This window comes from Camellia sinensis, chromosome 7 (genome assembly GCF_055761805.1).
Source record: "Camellia sinensis isolate YWXY chromosome 7, ASM5576180v1, whole genome shotgun sequence".
NCBI lineage: Eukaryota > Viridiplantae > Streptophyta > Magnoliopsida > Ericales > Theaceae > Camellia > Camellia sinensis.
In genome coordinates this window covers 9,800,625-9,825,700 of record NC_138967.1, presented here as the reverse complement: position 1 = coordinate 9,825,700, position 25,076 = coordinate 9,800,625, and the positions used below count along the sequence as shown (strand labels likewise).

Below are 25,076 nucleotides of genomic sequence, written 5' to 3'. Positions count from 1 at the left end.
TCTATTTTTTTTAAAAAAAATTAAAAGAACTAATTTTTAACTTACTTTTCAAAGTAATCCTTAGGTCTTGTTTGACAATATCACTTTTTAGTTTAAAAGTTAAAAAATCACTAAAAAAATAAAAAAGTTAATCTATACTAAAAAGTCAAAAAAAAAAATTTCTCTTTATTTTTTGTATATTTTTTCATAAAAAATTAAAAAATTATCTCAAAAAAATTAATTAATCCTACATCATATTTTAACTAAAAAACTAAAAAATTAATAAAAAAAAACCTTTTCCAAACGAGCCCTGTGTGAAGGTATGAATAATATTTTAGAGCACTAAATTGAGAGCTCTAGAGCATCACTAATGATGTGGCACAGTGGCCCCCACCAAAGTGATGTGATGTTTTGGCTTGAGTTTATTTTTTTTTTTAAGCTCATTAAAACTATTAGTGGTCTAAAAATTAATGGGATGAATCACCACTCGTGCAGGTATATACCATCGAATATAGGAGTTATGTTGATGTTATCAACTGTCCTTTTCTACGACGATAGTAGACATTTTGTCCTCCTCTTTTTCATTAACATTTTGATGATCTTATTTTATTAGTCAATTATTATAGTTATTTTGAAAAATTAATTAAAAGTTAATTTTTTAATTTTTTAAAAAAAACGTATAAAAAAAGTAAAAAATACTGTAATATAATTTAAAATAAATTAAAAATTAACTTTTAACTTTTTTTTTTACCTTCTCAAGAGAGACTTATGTTGAACTTCAAAAATAATTGTACTATTCTCTAATAAAACTAACACGATAGTTAGCCTCCGTTTGGGAAGTGGGTTGGCTTTTTAGCTTTTTGGCTTTTTTGGCTATTTTAGCCTGGGCTAAAAAGCTTGGTTTGGGAAGGGCTTTTTGGCTTTTTTGACTTTTTTTGTGAGAGAAGAATGTAATGATTATAGGTTGGATGTGATGTTTTGTTTGTTATGGCTAAAATAGCCTATTTTGTTTTTTGTGGCTAAAATAGCCAAAAAAGTCTGAAAAAGCCCTTGCCAAACACAGGCTAATGTTAGCATGATCTTTGTACTTTATGCCCGACACACCTTCATTGTTGTCATACCTTTCTATTGCTAATCACCTTCATCATTGTTAATCAATCTCATACATTCACTCACAAAAATTTTAAATTAAATAAGGATAAACTTAAAAAATAACTGTACTATTCTCCAATAATATTAGCGTGATAGTTTATGTTAGCACGATCTTTGTACTTTATGCTCGGGAAAATGAGTGGGAGCTCTAATTAGAGTTACCACTAATGATGTGGCAGTGGTTCTCATTGTAGACACCTTATTTTTGACCGTCCTCAAGACTTGAACGTCATCGTTTGAACACTCGATGATGATCCATGCTCGTGTTCGTTTTGAGTTCCCGAAGGCCTCGGCTGCGCGCCTTGCCTTAAGATCTCTCAACTTGTCTGTTTTGTACTTGGTTGTGGACCAAACACTTGTGGTTTAGCTTTTGAGGGAAAGGGGTGGCTTGTTGGCCATCCCCACACCCCATCGGCTATGGCATGATGCCATCGGCCTTGTTTCCTTGCCATCGACCATAACTGTTGGCCGATCGACACTTTTGTTGGTCGGTCGGCACTTATTTTGGTCGACCGGCCATATTTTATGGCCGAGGCCTTTTCTTTGCCTTTTTCAGGCATTATGCATGCCAGCTGTGCCAGTTGGTGAGCACAGACTCTCCCCTCCATACATGGATTTGAACCAAAGCTTAGCTTCTCTAAGAAGCTTTGAATTTGATTTCCTATAAGAGGGGAGTCTCCCCTCCCTTTCCAGAGGTTCAGCAAATTGATATAGAAGATATATATATCCCTCTCTCTATATCTCTCTCTCTCTAGATATTTGTGTGTGTGTTTGTGACCTAAAGTGTGTTTTTGTTCATAGTTTTGCACTAGAGCACCTAGCAGAATACCTTCCTTTGAATGCTGAGGCACTAGGAAGTTGGTTTCAAAGTTCTTGGGTTGGTTTTGATCCAAGGGAGTGGCTGGAGTTGTGTTCTTGAAGGTGTTCTTCAAGGGTGAGCAACTAACCTTTTGTTTTCCCATTTTGGCTTAAGCTTTTAGACCTATTTGCATTTTGTTTCAAGCTTAACTATAAATTGAAAAAAGTTCTGTTTTTATATGCTTAAGATGATTGTTTAAGGTCTCTTTTGGGTTGGGGGTTGTCTACCCTCTCTTAGGTCTTGTTTGGCATTATTTTGGGTCATCCTTTTTGGCCTTTGTTCTTGCTTTGGCTTGACCTTTCTACCACTGAAATCCAAAGGATTTTCAGTGGTGGAAAGGTGGTTTGGGAGTCTTGTATAGGAGAGGGGCACCCCTCTCTCCTTGTGTCTCATTTGCTTGCATTATTGGCTCATAATGGTAGCATGATTGTTTAGCATGTTTTGACTTCATTTCAACATGTATTAGGCCTTATTTTGCCATGTTACACCTTTGTCCAAAGTTGGTTTAATAGCATCTTGCATGCACCATGCACTTGTCTTGCAATCCTCTCATTTGCCTTAACATGTATCATGCCTTTAGACCATCATGCTTGCATATTTTGGCTCAACTTAAAGGAACTTTTAGTCATATTTTACTATGTTTAAGCTCTGTTTCATGTTGTTTTGATCATACATACATTGCTTTGTATAGCTACCATACATCCTAGCTTGTTAGCTTCGAATGTCCAAGCCATTAGCATGCACTACTTAGACCTTTTTCATGATTTGGCATCATCCCATATGAGATTTCAGTCCATATAGTGTAGCCATACACTTGCATTTGTCGTTCTTTCAAAGCCTTGAAGAGTTGATGTTTTATGCCTCATGATTGGACCATTGTGCATGCCATCATATTTAGGTCTTTAGGATGCCATCTCAGTGGGTTTTCGGGCTTATTTTAACATAATGTAACTCTGTTTTTCTTTGTTCAAGTCATGCCATCCTTGGTTGTAATAGGTGTAGTGTAACACCCCTTTGTAGCCTTACGTGCTTCATGTTTTGTGCTCACTTTTCTAACATGTTTTGGCCTCATTCCATGCATGTTCTAGCTAGGGCTGTTCACGGGTCGGTCCGGGTCGGGTTGGATATATACCCGTCAGCCGAACGGATCATTTCGGGTTGGCAGTCAGCCCAACCATTTTCGAACCAATTACATGTCGAAATCGACCGAATTGATATTCGGGTCGTCGGATCGGATGTGGTCGGTTTGGGCGGATTGGGCTGATGACATATTGGGCCTTTTTTTTTTGTAAATTTTTATCCAAAATTAAGGAAATAAAATTGCACAGCCCAATTCAAAAGTAAAATTACTCCATTAATCACAACAAAAGTTAACCCATTCAAATTAATAAAATGATAAATTAAACTTTATAATTTTGTACACTTCACACAAGTAAAACTTGTCACAATATATAATCTTGCACTTCAAAAATGTTGCCAAACACAACATATAAAAACATGACATTAAAAATTAAAATTAATAAAATAACCTTCCAAAATAGTTTATGAATTACATTTTTTCTGTAATAAAATAACCCTCCAAAACATCTTAAAATAAAATAAACATAACCAATTAAGTACATCACATTGTTCCTTCCTGTAATAATGTGCACAAATTGCCACAAAAATCAAACTAACAATATTCAGCATATACATCCCCCAAAATAAACATAACCAATTAAGTACATCACATTGTTCCTTCCTATAATCTGCACAAGTTGCCACAAAAACCAAACTAACAGTATTCGGCATGTACATCCTCCAAAATCTTCTATGTTGCACAGTGCAAACATACCCCTCAAAAACAACTATGTTGCACAGTGCACAGACATACCTGAAAAACATAATTACATCTCAAAAATATGTTTGTTGTTGCCACAAAAAGTAAGTCATTGTCAAACTTCAAACTACTACTATTTCACAATTAAACTAAAATTAAAAACGAGAAACATATTCACAAAAACTAAAAGTTGTTGGCTCAATGTTCTTTTTGCTTCCACATGTCCTGCAGAGAAGCAACTGAAATTAGAAAATGTAATATAAAGCTTACAAGGATTAAAAAAAAAAACTTAAATATAAATGTATAACAGTCTTATTGTTGGGCTTGCACCAAAAATTGCTATAAAAAAAAAAAGAAAGAAAGAAAAGATTATTAATCAATTATAGAAATGAGAGGGAGATTTATGATATGGAATTGGGCCGAAGTAATGGCCGAGCAGGTTGAGAGCCTAATGGTGCATGGGGCCGAGATGACCGGCGATCCGCCCGGAGATGGGCTGCCAGGACTTGGGCCAGGCAGGAGTTGGGCCAAGTATGTGCCACCCCAGACCGTAAAGAAGCTGCTCGGCAAGGCAGTGCTCGGTTGGACCGAGCTGCTTGATCAGGCGATGGTGGAGCCAGTCAGGCTGAGTGACCGGCGCCCGGAAAGGCGTGGTCAGCCGAGGTAATCGTTTGATCGGCAGGAACGCCGACCACAGGAGGTGCCCCAGGCTAGGCTTTGCCGAGATGCCGCCTAGCCCGGTCCTCCTTGGGCTTAGCCAGTGAAGTGCTTGGGTATGAAGCACAGCACGGCCGTGGATAGAGCAGCTCGGCTGCCAAGCTCCAGCTGAGAAGGCAGGCAGTTGAGATTAAGTGATGTTCAGCAAGGTTTACGCTGACAGATGGGATAGCGGAGCCACGTGTCAGGAGATGACTGGGAGTGGATATGGGGCGCAGAGGGTATATAAGCATGTCTGCGGCCCCCATACGCGGGACGAACACTTTTGTAAGGAACTCCTACACAAACTCTCTATCTGCTCTCCCTAAGGTGTGTGCTAATTAGATCGTCGGAGGGGTTTTCCGGCCACACACCACTGGATAGCTCACCCTCATTGTGTTTTCAGGTGATCGGACAGAAACGGAGCTTGGAAGAAAGGAGTACGGGCTTGCTGAAATATTTGCTCCCCGTACAATTGGCGCCGTCTGTGGGAATTTTGACAAACAAAACCTTGTCTTCCAGGCTCGTCTGATCGCCGTCCATGGCGAACAACGAAGAGTTTCCGTTGTCTGCCATAGACGGAGCCACCTCGGAGTTCACCCGAAGGAGAGAAGGACCTCCCGCTATCCATCCAATGGCAGACTTGGAGACACCCACCAGAGGATAGTCAGGAGACGCGCGGGATAAGCGCGGAAGAAGTTATGGCCACTCACGAAGTCCGGACGGTCATTGGCGGCAGAGAGAATCACATGCCCGACGTCTGGAACACAAGTTGAGGGACCAAGACGCTGTCATCCGGCGAATGGCGGCGGAGATGGAGGAGCTCAAGCGGCATGTCAAAGGGAAGGGTGTAGCTGGAGTGGGTGACCACAGTGAACGCACCCCATCCCGCCGCTCAGGCAGTCAGAGTTAGTGACACACTCCATCCATCTCCATTACCAGAAGTTACCAGGATGGTGATTCCGACGCGCATGCAGAGAAGTCTAGCGCGCAGGATAGCACATGCCAGCCCTCGCGTCCGGTGACGACGTCAAGGTACTCATATTCTGCTCACTCAGAGGATTTGCTGGCAGTCTTGAAGGAAAGAGCTCGCCGTCGGGAGTCACAAAGGGTGCCGGCGTTTCAACGGCCATTCTATGGGGTTCACGCCAGCGAGGAGGTCCGAATGCCTCCACCCCGCCAAGCAGCGCCACTCTTTGTAGATACGGACCTGGCCAGGCTGAGCGCCACCCCTTTTTCCCCAGAAATAGAAACAACACCGCTTTCGGCAGGCTTCCACCAGCCTAAGTTCACACTCTACGGCGAAAAAACTGATCCTTACATGCACGTAAGCCACTTCCGACAAGTTATGGCCGGACATCGGAGAAATGACGGGCTTATGTGCCTTATCTTCCCGTCAAGTTTAGGCAAGCTGGGCTTGAAGTGGTTCGAGAGGTTACCGGAAGCGAGCATACAAAGGTGGCACCAGTTGGCCGACGCCTTTGTGACGCGCTTCAAAACCAACACTAAAACACCAAAGGAAGTCGATCACTTACTAAGTGTCAAGATGGAACCGAGCGACACACTGAAGGCATATAACTCCAGGTATTGGGAGACCTTCAACGAGATCTTGGATTGCCCGGTCAACCTTGCAATCACTCAATACAAGCGTGGTCTCCCGGTCGGACATAGACTGCGGGACTCGCTCACCATGCACCAACCGACGTCTATGGGCCAGCTCATGCAGCGCATCAATGAGCATATCCGGGTCGAGGATGATGCGTCAGCATCTACCGTGAAGTCAACTCCGGTAGCAACAGACAAGAAGACGGCAGGCAAAGTGCACGCAGTTGGGCGAGAGTCCGGCCGCTCAAGTGACAGAGCAGAGGAATCAGACCGTGGCTCGAATCGTAAGAACCGGGGTAGAGGACATCGGAACGACCGGGATGGCTACACCCGAGGTGATGTTGCGGATGCCAACAGAAGATTGAAGGCAAGGACTGGCATCACCACGGTCTTCAAGATTCTAATTTATCGCATACTTAGTGAAATCCGAGACGAGGAGTATGTCTGGTTTCCTGCTAAGTTGGGTGATGGACAGAAGGGCTACAATCCACGGTATCGTTGCACATTCCACCGGGACAGAGGCCATCGGACTGAGGATTGTTTGCCTTTGAGGCAACACTTAGAAGAGCTGGTCGCGGCCGGGCACCTCGACCTTTACATTGATGGCGGCGTAAAGCCGAATCAGGCTCCGGTCGATCCCAGGGGACAGGATGACCGAGACGCACCACCACAAGGGGTTATCAATGTCATCCACGGCATCGTGGAACCGGAGCGTGTTTGCGAACTCCGGGGCATGATAAAAAAGACAGAGCATATGAGGGAAGTTTTGTCGGTACAGCTTGCCATCAAAAGGGGGAAGACTGAAGAAAAAGATGCGATTAGTTTCACCTCAAGGGATCTAGAGCGTATCCAGACGCCGCACAACGATGCCCTAGTAGTAACACTACGCGTCAAGGAATTTGATGTTAAACGGATCTTGATCGATTAGGAAAGCTCGGTCGAGATCATGTATTTTGATGCGTTCAAGCAGCTCAAACTCCGGGAGACAGACTTGGCTCCGGCAACTTCGCCACTGGTTGGTTTCAACTCGCAACCGGAGTGGCCCTTGGGAAATATTATCCTGCCGGTCAAAGCGAGATCCGTGGTCAAGCAAGTGGAGTTTTGGGTGCTACAAGTGCCTTCGACGTACAACCTTATCCTTGGAAGGGGATGGCTTCACGCTATGCAAGCTGTAGCGTCGACCTACCACCAAGTGATGAGATTCCCTCGGCTATGGGGGTAATCGAGGAGATCTGGGGGGATCAAGTCATGTCTAAACAGTGCTTCATGGCGGTGAACGGCAGCCGGGCTGGCAAAAGGTTCGTGCAAATGATAGAAGGATCGGAAGACCGAGGAGTTCTGGAGGATGTGGGCACTAAGGCAGAGGACAAAGCTGTAAAGGACCTGGTTGAGGTGCGACTCGATATAGAGCGGCCGGATAAGTTCTTCCTGCTCGGTTCCAGCCTTACTGCCCAAGAGAGGACCGCGATGGTTGAGTTCTTGATGGCCAACATCGAAGTCGTTGCATGGTCGCCTTACGACATGCCGGGCCTCGATCCAAGTTTTATCTGCCATCACCTCAACATCTTCCCTGGAGCAAAGCCAGTCATCCAGCGAACAAGGAGATCGGCACTGCATCACGCCGAGGTAGTTGCAGAGGAGGTGAAGAACCTGCTTGAGGCAAGAGCAATTCAGGAAGTACACTACCCTCGGTGGATTTCCAACACAGTAGTGGTGCCTAAGAAGAATGGAAAGTGGCGAGTTTGTGTCGACTATAAGACAGTCAACCGAGCTTGTCCCAAAGATAGCTTCCCTTTGCCGCGAATTGACCAGCTTGTGGACTTGACGGCTGGACATAATAGGCTCAGTTTCTTGGATGCCTACCGCGGCTATCATCAGATTGCCATGCATGGCCCCGACCAAGAAATCACCTCCTTTACTACACCGAGAGGACTCTTTTGCTACCGAGTCATGCCTTTTGGTTTGAAGAACGTCGGGGCGACTTTTTAGAGGATAGTGACCAAAATGTTTGCTTCTTTGCTTGGCCGGACAATGGAGGCTTACATCGATGATATGATGGTAAAGAGCCGACATGAGGCAAACCATTTGTCCGACTTAGCTGAGATGTTTGCCATTCTAAAGAAGCACAAGCTGCGCTTGAATGCGTCAAAATATGCCTTTGGCGTGGGATCCGAAAAATTTTTGGGGTTCCTAGTCACGAACCGAGGCATCGAAGCAGACCCAACTCAGATCAAAGCCGTGCAAGAGTTGAAGCAGCCCAGCTCGGCTAAGGACGTGCAGCATCTGGCCGGGATGGCCGCCGCGCTTAATCGGTTCATAAGCCGGTCATCAGATCGCTGCCGCCCTTTCTTTCAAGCATTAAAGTCAAAGTTCTCGTGGGACGAAGATTGTGACCGAGCTCAAGGAATATCTTTCTACCTCGCCACTGCTGGTTACACCAAAGCCGGGTGAGGAACTCTACCTTTACCTTGCTGTCTCCCAGCACGCAGTCAGTGTGGTGCTCGTCTGCGCTGAAGGGATCAAGCATCTCCCAATTTTTTATGTCAGTAAGACCTTGCTGCCGGCTGAGACGAGGTACTTGCCGCTGGAAAAGCTTGCGTTGGCATTGATGATGGCTTCAAGGAAATTGGCGCATTATTTTCACGCCCATACCATCATCGTACTGACCGAGTTTCCCCTTAAGGCCTTGTTTAAACGGGCGGACTTTTCAGGCCGAATTCTCAAGTGGGCGGTCGAGTTGGGACAGTTTGATGTAAAGTTCCAACCGCGCACAGCCATAAAGGCCCAAACTCTGGCCGATTTCGTTGCTGAATTCTCGCTAGGAACTCATCCGGTATGCCCGGTCGATATTGCCACGGCAGAAGAAGGGACTGCAAGCCCGACCGAGATACCACAACTGGGTGGAGTTGCCGACGCGGAATTTGCGCACCCCACCGTAGTACCCTCAGCTTGCACAATTCAACCAACCGGTGACGCGATGACGGAGTCGGGTATTGTTGTCCCACCCAATCTGTCCGGTACCACGTCGTCAGAAGGTGAAGTAATGGAACTACTCAGCACAGAGCCTGCGGCCGGCATAATACCGCAACCTGGTGATTCGCTTACGGACTTAAGCATTGTAGACCGAATTGCTGAGTCCGGTGCTGAATCACCAAGGGGGGCTGGAGTGGAACCAATCAACACAGAACTTGAAACCAGACAGCCAAGAAACCGTGATCTCATTGCCCTTTGCAACTCTCAGGACCCATCAGACTGCTGGAAACTTTTTGTGGGGGAAATGTGGAAGCTTTTTGTTGATGGAGTGTCCAATCGTCATGGTGCCGGCCTAGGTATCGTTCTTATCTCCCCGGATGGCCTAACCATTGAACATTCTATCACGCTTGGCTTCCCAGCATCTAACAACGAGGCTGAGTACGAGGCCTTTCTCGCCGCGCTCAAGAGCGCTATTCAAATGAAGGCTGCCGAGCTACTGATGTGCAGTGATTCCCAGCTTGTGGTTAACCAAGTCTCTGGGATTTACGAAGCAAAGGATGACAGAATGGCGAAGTACCAAGCTCTGATCAGGGAACACATCAAGCAGTTTCAGGCAATCAGAGTCCAACAGATTGGCCCTGAAGAAAACAGCCGAGCTGATGAGCTGGCCGGCCTCACTTCGATGGTAGATAGTACGTCTCCAAACCCCCTGATTATTGACTTTCTTCCATGGCCAAGCATTGAAGACGCCGGGCAGACGGATGTACTCTGCGCCGCGCTAGATCCTTCCTGGATGGACCCCTTAATCTTGTTCCTCAAAGACCTGACTCTACCAACCGACAAGAAAGAAGCACACAAAGTCCGGGTGAAGTCAGAGCGGTTTTGGCTCTCTCCATCTGGTGCGTTGTATAAAAAGTCCTTCACTAGTCCTTATCTAAAGTGCGTGCACCCGAGTAGTGTGGAGGCCTTCTTGTACGAAATTCACGAAGGCATTTGTGGCAGCCACATAGGGGGCAGGTCTTTGGCCTACCGAGCTATTTCGCAGGGATACTGGTGGCCGTGCATGCAGGCCGACTCACAAAAGTACGTCCGCAAGTGCGAAAAATGCCAGAAATTCGCCCATCAGATCCATTAGCCTGCTAGGGAACTTCTTCCCCTCACCAGTCCGTGGCCTTTCGCCATGTGGGGGCTAGATATAGTGGGGCCACTGCCAACAGCACCGGGCAACCGGAAATTCTTCATTGCGGCCACAGATTACTTCACGAAATGGGTTGAAGCTGAGCCCTTGGCAACAATCAAAGAAAAAGACGTGAAGCGGTTTGTCTGGCAGAACGTGGTCACACGGTTTGGCGTCCCCAAGATCTTGATCTCTGACAACGGCACCCAGTTTGACAGTCGCCTATTCAGAAGATTTTGTGAAGATTTGAAGATTGAATTCTACAACTCCACTTCGGCTTACCCGCAGTCTAATGGTCAAGCCGAGGCATCGAACAAGACTATACTAGATGGATTGAAGAAACGGCTGGAGAAGGCAAAGGGAAAATGGGCTGAGGAATTACCCAGCGTCCTTTGGGCATACCGAACAACCCCGCGGCGATCTACCGAGGAAACTTCATTTGCTTTGGCTCATGGCATGGAGGCGGTCATACCTTTGGAAGTTGGCATGCCCACCCTAAGGAGCGAGAGTTTTGAGCCCGAACTGAATGCCGAGGCTATTTCCCTAGAGTTGGACCTAGTGGAAGAGCGTCGGGAGAAGGCCCTCATCCATGTGGCCGCTTACCAACAAGAGCTCTCAAAGAAGTACAACAAGACGGTCCACCCCAGACCGTTCAAAGTTAGTGATTGGGTTTTGAGGAAAGTTATGGGCAACACCCTGGTGCCAGGTGAAGGCAAACTAGGGGCAAATTGGGAAGGACCCTACAAGATCACCGGTCTGGCGGGCAAGGGGGCTTACCACTTGGAGGATCTAGAGGGAAGAACAATACCCCGGCTATGGAATGCGGCCAACCTGAAACTGTATTATTTCTAAGCTTTTGCTTTCTTTTCTTGTGCAAAGGAATTTTTTGGCTTGCACTTCAGAATGTAATTCTTTTTGTCAATATATCGAAGTAATTTTGCTTTAGCACTTGGACTGTTGTTTTAGTGTAAATTCCGAGATGATTTACTCCGGTTGGAAGAGTTGGTGTTTCATCCAACTTCGGATTCCCAACCAAGATGATTTACTCCGGTTGGAAGAGTTGGTGTTTTGTCCAACTTCGGATTCCCAACTGAGATGATTTACTCCGGTTGGAAGAGTTGGTGTTTCGTCCAACTTCGGATTCCCAACCGAGATGATTTACTCTGGTTGGAAGAGTTGGTGTTTTTTCCAACTTCAGATTCTCAACCGAGATGATTTACTCCGGTTGGAAGAGTTGGTGTTTCGTCCAACTTCGGATTCCCAACTGAGATAGTTTACTCCAGTTGGAAGAGTTGGCGTTTTGTCTAACTTAGGATTCCCAATCGAGATGGTTTACGCCAGTTGGAAGAGTTGGTGTTTTGTCCAACTTAGGAATCCCAACCGAGATGATTTATCCCGGTTGGAAAAGTTGGTGATTTGTTCAACTGCTATTCCCAACCGAGATGATTTACTCCGGTTGGAAGAGTTGGTGATTTGTTCAACTGCTATTCCCAACCGAGATGATTTACTCCGGTTGGAAGAGTTGGTGATTTGTTCAACTTTGTTATTACCAACCGAGATGGTTATTTCGGTTTATGAAGTTGCTGTTTTGTTCTGCTTAAGTACTTCAACCGAGTTATGTATTCCGGTTGACGAGTTGCTTTGTTCAATCTATGATTTATACCGAGATGTTTTGCTGAAGATGGAATTGATGACAACCGTGCAAACACTTGGCAAAATTAGAGTTTTTCATTGATAGAAAGTCAATACAAAAGGTGGGGACAGAGCCCGGTTACATCAAAAACGCAGAAAGCAAACATACAAAAAGAAAAGAAAACTAAACTAAGGGGGAGAGATTGGTAAACTCGTCCTCGGCGGCCTCCAGGTTGATGGTTGGACTTTTGTCTTGGGCACCGGGCTCGTCATGGCCGGGCTGCTCCTGCACCTCGGCATCCTCTACCTCTGCATCTGTCTCAGCGTCTCCCTCTTCAAGCCCTTCCTCGGCCTCAGCTTGCAAGCCGCTGAAGACGTCGTTTGCGTAAGGCACGAGGTAGACCGGTAGGAAAGCAGGAGGAGGATTGGCAAATACGTCGGTGTCAGAGCCCTGGCCGAGATGCTCGCAGGCGGACTTCCAGCCAGCTTTGAAGTAAATGTCTTGTGTTGCAAAGACTTGTTTCTTATAGCTCTCCTCAGCTTCGTTGAAGCCGGCGTTGTTAGCATCCCGACAGTCTTTCTTCCGCGACTTTTTGAGCGCGTTTAGCTCGGTCTGGAGCTCATCCTGTTTTTTCACGGCCACATCCAGCTGACCGAGCAGTCTGTTGTTGTCTGCATTAGCCATCTCAAGTGAAGACTTTGCCCGGCCGAGCTCGGCTTAGAGGCTCTGGACTTGGCTGGCTGTGTCATTGGCCTTTTGCCGAAGTCTATAGATGCGCTCCATTACTAGGTGTTGTTTCTGAATGGCCTTCAAGAAGCAAAGTTGATTAGAAAAGGAACCGGGCAAACACTTGTGAAAATTTCAGAGGCACATTGACTTACCCTAGCTATAGACTTCACTGATGATTTTATCAACCGAGTGTCAGGGACGTGGTTGCTGCCGACCACGTCGCTTGGTAGAAGAAGAGCTTTGGTAAGATCAAAGGCGAGCAAATGCTCTTTATCGCCCTTGATCGAAGCCGTGGCCGGGATGTCTTGACCCCGGTGCTTCAGCTGTGGACGCCAGGCCGGTACTGGGACAAGAGTGTCAGATGGCTGCTCTGTAGTCAGCTCGGCGACAAGCTCGGCAGATGGGTCTGCGCGAGCTCTTTTACCAGCACGGCGAGGAGCAGGTTCTCGGCTGGACTGCCCGGTTGCTGGAGAGGCAAGAGCGACCACGGCGCCGCTGGATTGACCGGCGGCTGGCGAGCGGGTGATAACGCTCAGCATCTTGGCAGACGTGGCGGTGAGCAGGTTCTTGATTCTGCTTCGTTTGGCCATCTCTTGCTCCTCTGTCAAGCGAATGAGTGGAACGTCTGGCAGAGTTGGATCTAGTGGAGGTGTTGGAGCGCGGAGGAAGTTTGTAACTTTACTCCGGCGGGGAGCGGAGTATCTGTATGAGGGACTGTAGTCGAGCAATTGGTTGCAATCTCGGTCGCGGTAGCGGAGCGCGGTCCTGATTGCCTCTACGTTGGGGAAATGATAGTTGGCTTGCAAGGCTTGGATTGCTGCAAAAGAAACAAGAAAAAAAATGACTAAGTACAGAAACATGAAGAAAGTATATTAACCGAGCTAATTTGCGCGGCTTACATGTGCTGCCAAAGTTTTTGCTTATCATCCAGCCCGGTACCGCGGCTGTCTCGTAATTGCCTGACACCCAGAAGAAATCATCGTCGTGAAGATCCTTGTCTGGTGTGTCGGTCACGATTTTCTCTCTACCCGGTCTAATCTTAAGATAATAGGCGAGGCCGTCGCCGGTGTGGCCTAGGGTGTATTGGCGCAGGATCTCGGCTAAACCTAGGCTTATGCCTAACCGGTTGTTTAGCTCGTGCACGCCGTTTATTATCCGGTAGGTGTTGGTGGATACTTGGGTTGGTGCTAGCCCGGTTCAGCGCAGGAACTCGGTCATCAAGGGATTGACTGGGAAGCGGAGGCCTCCTTCTACTATTGACAGCACGGTGAAGGGGCATTGGTCTAGTCTGCCCCAGGGTGTTGTCTCCTCTTCAGCCAGTTCGAGATGGACGTCGGCCGGGATGCCGCACTCCTCTCTGAACGCAGCTAGCGCGGCCGGAGTATCCACTAGGAAGCGGAATTTCCCCATTTGTGGCCGGACTAAGGTAGCTCGGCTGAGGTGTTTGGCACAGTGGCAATTGGTAGTTGCTTGGTCTTGAGAGCTTGAGGAATGGACAGTGGTCCCCTTGGACTCTGCAGGAAAAGGATGGCAAGTGTAAGTGTGAGCGCGGTCGCGTAAAATGAGCTTTTCTTTAGCTCGGTCATGAAGAGTGCCAAACCACCTCGGTTTCCTAAGCTAACTAAGGAGCTCGGTCGCGAAAGCGAATCAGATGTTAGCCCAGTTGAGCGACCAATTCCTTTTGCTATCTCGGTTTTGCTGGGGTTCTGACAAACATGTTATTTGCTCGGTTACAAAGGTTTTTTGGATCAAATGAAGACCAGGAGCCCGGTCCGCCCCCGTTCTTCAGTGTTCTTCAGGAAAAATGAAGAACACTATGAGTAATGGAGGGTTTGGGATGGTTTTTGGTGCCCGAATCCTAAAAGCTGCGTTTCTCTCCCCTAATGTGTGAAATATCAAAGAAAATGACGATAAAAGGGGAGTTTGAGGACTTACCAAGTTAGGGCAGTGCGTTCTCCACCTTGGAGCTCGAGTTCAGGAACGGCAGAGGATGGGCAATAGCTCTGTGAAGCTTGATAAGCAAGAGAGGCAGTAAGAACGGAAGGAAGAGGGCAGGGGCATGTTTATAAAGGGTAAGAAACCGCCCAAATTCAAATTTGCAAAGACGACTGGGTTAGCCGCTCGAGGGCGAATAACAGGACGACACGTGTTCCCATTAATGCAGCGTCAGAGTTGAAGCGACAGGAAGGTCAGGCGAGACGACGACCGAGGAGCCAGCCGGGTTGGTCTTGAAGACAGGAATGAAAAATCGAGAAGTTGAACCGGGCAAGTTCTGATGCCAGGAATAATAACCGGCCTGATCGCCATTCTGCAAACCGCGGACCGAGGACAAGATTATCCCGGTCAGTATAGGTAATCCCAGTCACGTTTCAGCGGACGGAATTAAGGGGCAATTGAGAGGGAGATTTATGATCTGGAATTGGGCCGAGGTAACGGCCGAGCAGGTTGAGAGCCTAATGGTGCATGGGGCCGAGATGACCAGCGATCCGCCCGGAGATGGGCTGCCAGGACTTGGGCCGGGCAGGAGTTGGGCCAAGTATGTGCCGCCCCAGACCGTAAAGAAGCTGCTCGACAAGGCAGTGCTCGGTTGGACCGAGCTGCTTGATCAGGCGATGGTGGAGCCAGTCAAGCTGAGTGATCGGCGCCTGGAAAGGCATGGTCAGCCGAGGTAATCGTTTGATCGGCAGGAAGGCCGACCATAGGAGGTGCCCCGAGCTAGGCTTTGCCGAGATGCCGCCTAGCCCGGTCCTCCTTGGGCTTAGCTAGTGAAGTGCTTAGGTATGAAGCACAGCACGGCCGTGGATAGAGCAGCTCGGCTGCCGAGCTCCAGCTGAGAAGGCAGGCAGATGAGATTAAATGGTGTTTAGCAAGGTTTACGCTGACAAATGGGATAGCGGAGCCACGTGTCAGGAGATGACTGGAAGTGGATATGGGGCGCAGAGGGTATATAAGCATGTCTGCGCCCCCCATACGTGGGACGAACACTTTGGTAAGGAACTCCTACACAAACTCTCTATCTGTTCTCCCTAAGGTGTGTGCTAATTAGATCGTCGGAGGGGTTTTCCGGCCACACACCGCCGGGTAGCTCACCCTCATTGTGTATAGACACCCCATTTTTGACCGACCTTAAGACTCAGATGTCACCGATTGAGCGCTTGGTGATGTTGCATATCGTGCTCGTTCAGAAGTCTCAGAGTCGCGGCCGTGAGCCCTGCCTCCAGACTTCCGAACCATCTTTTGTGCCTTGTCTCGGTTTGCGAACCAGACTCGGTTTTCTCTGTTTCTTTTCCTAAAGGAAGGGAGAGGTCCCGTAGACCGTCTCTCAATGTCCGTAGGCTACATTTGGTGGCCGTAGGCCATTTTGCCCATTTCGGAGTCCGGTTTCCGGTTTTCGGAGCCGTCAGGCCGTGTGCCTCGGTTCGGGACCGCCTAACCATCTCCGTTTGCTCTAATTTTTGGCATACATCTTATTTCATCCCTTTTGAGGGACACTGGGGGCTGAGAAACCCACTTCGAGGTCGAATGCCATTTTCGGTGCTTAACAGCCCATTTTCGGGACCCCGAACTGCGTGTTTTGGCCCCGGAACGTTCGTTTTGCAACGGTTTTCGTTCATTTTTGGCAGGTACCTCTGTTTTATCACAGGGAAGGTCACTGAAGGGTGGGAGGCCAGCAATTGTTGCAGCAACCAGTTATTTCTCTTTCGGAGCCTCCCGGCGCCCGTTTTTCGCACTTCCGGGCTAATGTTGAATACCTTGGAGCTAGTGTTGCCAACTTTCAACCACATATCTGTGATCTACACATATGAGAGGCCCCTAAAAGTTCATGGCCGGCCATTAAGGTCACCTGACCCTTTTGACCCCTTTCTTCCGGGCTAATGTTGAACCCCTTGGACCCTTTTTCTTGAACTTTCAACCACATATCTGTGATCTACACATCTGAGAGGCCCCTAAAAGTTCATGGCCGGCCAGTAAGTCAACTTGACCCTTTTGACCCCCTCTTTTCCGAGCCATTGTTGAACCCCTTGGGCCCACTTTCTTGGAATTTCAACTACATGGTTGTGTTGTACACACATAGAGGTACCTCCCCAGTAGCTGGCCGGCCAGAAAATCACCTTGACCCTTTTGACCCCTAGCCGGCCGGCTAGGGGGTGTGGCCGGCCGGCCACCTCTAGCAAAAGTATGAGGCCGGCATGCTTCCTTGCACTGTACCCTTTCCAGCTGTGGGGCAATATCCCCCAGATATTTTCTGTATCCGGGGGATATTTTGTGGGGGAGTTTTGCCCTCCTTCTCCCCCACCTTTACACCCCATTTTTGATCCTTATAACCAGCTGGTGGCCTTCTTTGTAAGGGTTAGAAAAATTATTCTTAAAAGCTCCATAGCCAACTCCATCTTCTTCCCTCTCAATTCTTCAAAAAACCCTAAGTCCCTAACCTTCATTCCTTCTACACCACCAAGCTCTACCACCACCACATCACTTCCAGCAGCAAGGAAGGTTTCTAGAAGGCAAAAGAAGCTGCAAATCCATCCAAGAAGCAACAAAAGCTTGAATCTTCAAGGGTAAGTTACACTTTTAACCTTTAGACCCTTTTTCTTGATCTATTTCTAAGCCCCACTTCTTTTTGGTTTCAAGCTCCGGCCCTAACTGAAAATGGCCATATTTTGAGCTCATCTTCACTTCTCATTAAGGGCTCAACCTTGTTTGAGCCCTCTATAATATACTTGCTTCATTGATCATCTTGTATGTCATGATTTTGCATGCTATCTTTGGCCCATGAGCAATCTGTTTTTGAGCATGTTATAAACTGATATAAGGCTTATTTTGAGCCCCTCTTCAACATTGGAGAAGGGCTCAACATTGTTGGGTGTTTCCATGTGTCACTTGTAGTTATATCCCCTATTTGGCCCCATTTTTGCATAAATTGATAGCCCTCTTTGCTTCTGTTTTTGGCTCTTGGTCCGAACTAAAAGTGGCCTTATTTTGGCCTATACTTCATGTTTCATTCACACTTTTTTTCTGTTTGGTGATTATTTTATATACTTCATGTCATAGCACCTTTTGAGCCTTGTTTTGCATCACATTTTTAGCATGTTTGTATACTGATTTGAGGCCTTCCATATATTGTAAATGTTCATATTTTTGGTCCATCTTCAGTGTTGTAGAAGGAAATTTTTCAGTTTGAGTTTTACTTATACCACTTGCTTCATTACCCCTCTTTTGGCCCCTATTCTTGCATGCTATTTTTCCCTTACTTATACTTGCTGTTTGGCCAAGTTTATAACTGTGAAAGTACATCTTTTGGGACTGTCTAGCTTCTGTCTTTGCATTGCATGTCCATATTGTGCATGTTTGGCATAGCTATAGGCCATTTCGGGTGCCTTATGTTGCATTTCGGGGCATTTCCTTGCATTTCATGTCATTTCGCTTCATTTCGGGACTGTTTTCCCCCATATTTTGTTGCTGAAATTCCATTAGCATGCTTGCATATCATTTTTGCCATGTTTCATCACATTTTAGCATTGCCTCGGTTTGCGTGCCCGTGTGCACGCATTTCGAGGCACTTCATTTTCTGCCGTCGGCATCCGATGTGAGTGTGGCTGAGGCTCTCTCATGTTGGTATAAGCCCATTTGTCATTTCCATGTCATTTTCATATCATTCTGTCATCGCCTCGGTTTGCGTGCCCGTGTGCACGCATTTCGAGGCACTTCATTTTCTGCCATCGGCATCCGATGTGAGTGTGGCTGAGGCTCTCTCATGTTGGTATAAGCCCATTTGTCATTTTCATATCATTCTGTCATCGCCTCGATTTGCGTGCCCGTATGCACGCATTTCGAGGCACTTCATTTTCTGCCATCGGCATCTGATGTGAGTGTGGCTGAGGCTCTCTCATGTTGGTATAAGCCCATTTGTCATTTTCATGTCATTTTCATATCATTCTGTCATCGCCTCGGTTTGCGTGCACGCATTTCGAGACACATATCATCGCCTCGGTTTGCGTGCCCGCGCGCACGCATTTCGAGACACATATTATCTCATCGGTTTGTGTGCCCGCGTGCACGCATTTCGAGACACATATCATCGCCTCGGTTTGCGTGCCCGCGCACATGCATTTCGAGACACATTTCATCGCCTCTGTTTGCGTGCCTGCGCGCACACATTTCGAGACACATATCATCGCCTCGGTTTGCGTGCCCGCGTGCACGCATTTCGAGACACATATCATCGTCTCGGTTTGCGTGCCAGTGTGCACGCATTTCGAGGCAGGTCATTCCATAGCATTGTGTATGTTAGGATTGCATCTTAGTTGCATTTCATGCATATCATGCATATTGCATCGTGTCCGGAATAGGAGTTAGCCCGGGTACGGGAAACGAGGTACATTTCGTACTCTGAGTGACGGAATATGTCTCAATTCCCCAGTCACTGACACTCCGGATTATCCATGATGGAGTTAGGTTTTAGCTGTAGTTTCATGTGCATTCATCCTATATTGAGTTGTGCATTTTGACTCCTCGGCCATCATGCCTCGGTATGCGTGATTGGTGGCACGAGGACCGAGACATGCATATATTTGTGCAAATACATTGCTATGCCCCTTTTCTGCTCTCTGTTACAGCAAAACCAGGAATCAGTAGACTTTTGGGGCTTGGCACGCATTTCAAGAACAGGTGTAAACAGAGGCTAATTGGGGCATTCCGGTGGATTTCCGCGCAAGATAGTCCGGACATGCATCATCCACCAGAAGCAAGGCAGTCCCTGACTTGCACGCCAGTTTATTTGCTTTCTAGTTAATTCATTAATTAATTAGAATTTCTGCAATATTTTGGACTGTAATATTCTTTTATTTTGGGGACTGTAATATTTGGACTGTATTACTTATTCGGACCCTCTGCGCGAGGGCCACAACTGTAATAAGTGTGCGTGAGTGTGATGTATGTCTTCCAACCCCACGTCTTTCTCCCTTTTATTTACCTGCTTATGATGGTTAGATTAGGGCATGTTTAAATTAGCATACAGTATGACAGCATGTTTGCATCATTCATCTGTATTGCATGCATCGGGCTCGGCGTATCATACTAACTGCATTGTACTTTCAATTCCAAGTTGAATACATGTTATTTGTAGCATTTCATATGCCATCTTAGAATAGCCGAGCCTACTATAGTTGCATTTTGCATGTGTTGCATTAAGCATTTTTGTATACTTAGGATCATGCATGATTTCTAATGAATTCCTATTTTGGCTTGGAGTACTCGGTAAGCTTTATGCTTTAGCATCCTTGCATGCGTGTGAGTGACTGCCATGAATAGCATGCTTACCATGAGGCTATGTGCTTATCTGATATATCTGCCTGAATGCTTGTGGGTGAAGGTTGGGTTATCTGAATTGGAATGAATCATCAAAATGTTTCAAGCCTACCTACGGGTAGCAAACCATTTTCAAGAACAAACATGAAATGTTTTGTTCCAATTCGGGCGACCCGGTCTATACTTATATGCTGTGAGCATCACATAGTAACCTAGGCTAATAACCGGAATAAGAACTCACAATGTTTTCAAAAATTGATATCATGGTTAGTAGAGGCCGGTCTATGACCGGGCGAGCGGGGGTGCTCACGAAGTGACCTTCCCCAATCGTACCCAAGTTCCCGAGCCGAGGCAACTTTGGTGATGACGGACACGTGGCCTTTTGGCACCGAGTCAGGGTTTCCTAAATTTCCCAAAATAAAATATTTAGGTGGCGACTCTGTATCTGGCAAAGCAGTCCATGTTTGGCACTTCTTTCAAAAATCAGTTTTCCTAAAACGATTTGCCGGATTTGGACTCTTTGGTTCAGATTTAGAACCGTGACTACGAAAAGTCGAGTCCGAGCTGTAGCGAGGTCCCCCGCGGGCTTGTTACATTGTGTTTTCAAGTGATCGGACAGAAACGGAGCTTGGAAGAAAGGAGTACGGGCTTGCTGAAATATTTGCTCCCCGTACAAGAAATAAACTTCAATTTAAATTTAATATATGTGCAATAAATGAATAGTACCTGACTCATATTGTTCATATTGTTCAACATCATGCATGGACCTTCGAAGAGAAATTGGGACAGTGGATTCAAGCCAATTTTGTGCGCATATAAGGGCCTCGACCATCATGGGATAAAGCGAACTACGAAAAGGATCGAGTATACGTCCTCCCGTACTAAATGCTGATTTTGAAGCAACTATAGAGATTGGTAATGCCAAAACATCACGTGCCACCTGTGACAAAACTTTATACTTTGAAGAATTAGACTTTCATCATCCCAATATATCAAAATTTTCATCCTTAGAACCCTCACAAAAATCAGCAAAGTACTTATCTAGCTCTGATTTACACACAACAGAATACTCTTCCTCCAAGTATGAATTAAACTGAGCAGCAATGAGCATGTGTGGATCATCACAATCATTATCTACCTCCATTTCAGAAGCTGCACTCACATTAGGCTCTTGCCCACTTTTTGAATCATGTGAAGCATAATGCTCATATAGACGAGTCAAACAATCCTTCACCTTGCCCGTCATCTCATTCACCACTTTCTCAATAAGAATTTGTGAGAAACAAAAATTCAAATACTTCAATTTTTTCCTAGGGTCAAGTACCACAGCAACATACAAAAGAAGATTTATCTTATCCCCATCACCCCAATACTTATCAAATTTTGCTTTCATATTAACTGCCATTGTAGATAAAAGTGTGTCATCTTTCTTCATTAATTGCTCAATTTTGTTTTGAATGACAAACATCTCATCATAGAAGCAATTTGAAGTGACATACAATGACCTTGAAAACCTCTTTGTGGCATTATAAAAGAGTCTCAAAAATTTTAAAAAGACCCTACAATTATTCCAAATAGCCTCATTGGGTGGTCCCCTTGCCACATCCCCATCCCCATCATGCTCACCACCACCAAATTCATCACTACCAAAATAAGCCCGATGACTAAATTCATCCTCTTGGAGTCTCTCAAAGGCTCTCTCAAATTTTTCTGCTGCCTCTAGCATTAAATAGGTGGAATTCTATCTAGTTGGAACATCAAGGCATAAAAGACTCTTTGACTCAATTTTTTCCTTTTCAACACACTTTTTAAAATTCTCATACCGGTTTGGAGATGACCTCACATATCTAACAGTAGCACACACAGAAGCAATAGATGAATTCAACTCTTTCAAACCATCACACACAATAAGATTGAGAATGTGTGCACACCAACGCATGTGTAAAAATTCATGACCTAAAATAGTACCTTTCCAATCCTTTGTTTTTCTTTTCAAAAACTTAACAATGGTGTTGTTTGAACTAGCATTATCTACAGTCAATGTAAAAATGCAATCAATATTCCATTCAAGCAAGCATGACTGAATTTTCCTACCAATGGTTTCACCCTTGTGATCTTCAACTAGGCAAAAGTTAACAATTCTCTTTTGAAGTTTCCAATCGTCATCAATAAAATGAACTGTAAGACACATATAGTTCAAGTTCTGTATGGAGGTCCATGTGTCTGTGGTTAGGCAAACTCTACGACCATGCAATGCTTTCCTTAGGTTATCCCTCTCTCTGTTAAAAATATTAACAACATCTCTGGAAATTGTAATACGAGATGAGATTTTATCAAATTTGGGTTGCAAGATTTGACAGAATTTTCTAAACCCAACTCCCTCTACAAACCTAAAGGGTAGTTCATCAATTATCACCATTTCAGTAAGAGCTTTTCTTGCAGCTTCTACCGTAAAAGTTGTTGCAACAAGGTCAACACCCTCTACTCTATCTTTTTTAAATTGAAAAGACAGAGTGGACTGTCCCTTCTCCACCTCCCTATATGGATACTTGACATATGAGGCAAAATGAGCCAATAAATTACTTGTTCCATGATACTTAGAATCAGCTAAGTATTCTTTTTGACAATACCTACATACAGCTCTCATTTTTCCATCTTGACCCTTTACTTTATCGAAATGATCTCATACCTTAGATTTAACTCTGCCAGTAGCCTAAGCACGTGCCTTCTTAGCTTTGGATGGAACTGGAGGCTTGTCATCAGGAGTTGGGACTGTAGCTTTGGCATCAACTACTGGTTGAGATTGAGTTCCAACAGCAGTAGCAGCAGGTTGGCCATCAACAGGGGCATCATTGGTAGGAAGATCCATTATCTACAAACAAGACATAATATTTTTAAAACCCTAAGTAAAAACATGAACCAAAATATTAATATTCTTTAATTCCTAAATCAAAACATAAACTCTTAATATTTTCAAAACATGAACAAATTCATAATATTTTTCAATCCCTAAACCAAAACATAAACAACTCATAATGTTTTTAAATCCTTCAATCAACACATGAACAAATATTAATATTTTTTAAACCCTAAATCAGAACATGAACACATCTCATAATATTTTTCAAACCCTAAATAAAAACATGAACCAAAATCTTTCAATCTCTAAATCAAAACATGAACAAATATTAATTTTCTAAAACCAAAATATAAACGAAACATAATATTTTTAAAATCCTAAATAAAAACATGAACCAAAATCTTAATATTCTTCAATCCCTAAATCAAACATAAACTCTTAATATTTTTAAAACCCTAAATCCAAATATAAACAAATCATAATATTTTTTTCTAAATCAACAAACACATGAACAAATATTAATATTTTTTAAACCCTAAATTAGAACATGAACATATCTCATAATATTTTTCAAACCCTCAATCAAAATATTAACAAATCAAAATATTTTAGAAACACTAAATGAAAAAATAACAATCAGAAACAGAGAATCAGAAAATCAAAACACGAAAATGAAAAATACTTTAAACCCCTAAATCAACCATGATCAGAGAATCAAACTATGAAGTATTAACCAACAAAAAACTATAAATTATAAATCAAAACAACAAAAATAAAAACCCCAAAATGAATAAAGAGAGATACCTGAATCTCTGGAGAATAACCCTCTTTTAGGGTTGAAGATCACATCTCAAAGAAAGTCACAAATTAAACTTCAGAGATAGAAAACAAAGAGAATCTTTGATTGTTACATGATGAACTGATTCGGTGCACTCTCTCTCTCTTTACATATTTGTTTTGCCTTTTCAATTTTTCTCTTTCAAAAATGATGAACTGATTCGGTGGGTGCACTCTCTCCCTATATATTTGTTTTGCCTTTTCATTATTAATTTTTCTCCTTGAAAATTGATGGAGCCTTTTCAGTTTTTTTTAATTAAAAAAAGAGATGACAACTTGACATTAGTGGCTTTGTGAAGTGTGAGAGACACAAGGATTCAGAGAGACAGACCTTGTAAATTGTGAAGCTTATATGAGAAGCTTGGTAGGTGGAATGGAAGTGTACGTGAGAAGCTTAATATTTTCGGTCGGTTCGGTTTCGATGGATGAAAAAAATCAAAAACCACTCCCGACTGTGAATCCGAAAAAATTAAATAAAATGGACCGTATTCGACCATCTACCTTGTCTTGCCCGTCCATTGTGTGTCGGGTCCGATCGGGTCGGGCGAGTTAGGCAGGTACACGGTTTCCATGAACAGCCCTAGTTCTAGCTTTGTCTTGGTCTGCCTTGGGACTGTTTTAAGTCACCTTGGTCCTTTGGGGCTCTTATGACCATAGTGTAAACCACTTTGCTAGCCTTAAGCCTTGAGTTTTATTGCATGCTATGCTTGCGTTGTTTGGTTGATTTGACATCATTCCTAATATCATTTCAGAGCTTATCTCATTGCCGCATTATCGTGTTTGTCACTTCTTGCTCATGCTTGAGAGTTGTATCCTTACGCCTAGGTGATAAGCCATTACATTCGCATGCTTATTGTGCATCTCATTCCATCATTTCTTGGTGCTTTGGCCACTGTTTTGGTATGGCTGAGGCCTATCCATTTTCAGTATAAGTCCATGGATCATGCGGTTTGTGTATTGTTGTATGCTTATCGCATTGCATGTTGTTGCATACTTATTGTTGGTATCATTGTTGCATGCCTATCACATTGTATGTTTGCATATCTAGGTTGCATAGTCGTATTGCATACTTATTGTATATCATGTCGTTCACATGTTAGGTTGCATTGCATTGCATTTGCCATGCTCATGTTACATTGCCTTGCATTTCCATGTTGCATTGTACTTGGTTGCGTGCATTGCATTGTGTTTGGTTTGGGGTGTCAAACCAAACACGAGGAATGAGGAACGTTCGTACTTGCAGTGATGAAAAGTGCCTCAATCCTCGGTCGCCGACGCTCTTGATCAAACATGATAGAGTTCTAGGCATTCATATGTTTTTGTTGCATTCATTCCACATTGATTTGCACACTTGGCTCCTTTGGCCATCATGCATTGAAATGCGCGATTGATGGTCCGAGAGTCGAGAACCATACTCCCTTGAGTTCATGACATGATAGGAAGGGTGAT

General features: G+C 44.9%; 1 protein-coding gene across 2 annotated transcripts; it reads right to left on the bottom strand.

Annotated features, from left to right (window-relative positions):
• Positions 1-3,624: 3,624 nt before the first annotated feature.
• Positions 3,625-23,635, bottom strand: LOC145794591 (zinc finger BED domain-containing protein RICESLEEPER 3-like). Of its 2 annotated transcripts, XR_014334506.1 has the most exons (4): positions 23,595-23,635; positions 22,620-22,802; positions 20,657-20,870; positions 3,625-4,034 (listed from the first exon to the last, which is right to left on the bottom strand). XR_014334506.1 is itself a non-coding variant. In XM_082877009.1 (2 exons), exon 1 carries the CDS (start codon positions 21,654-21,656, stop codon positions 20,910-20,912), a length of 747 nt encoding a protein of 248 aa, XP_082733135.1. In that variant the 5' UTR covers positions 21,657-21,892; the 3' UTR covers positions 3,636-4,034; positions 20,657-20,909. The 2 variants fall into 2 exon arrangements, 1 of the variants encoding a protein (XP_082733135.1); XM_082877009.1 differs by lacking the exons at positions 22,620-22,802; positions 23,595-23,635 and having other exon boundaries at positions 3,636-4,034; positions 20,657-21,892.
• Between the last annotated feature and the right edge of the window lie 1,441 nt (positions 23,636-25,076).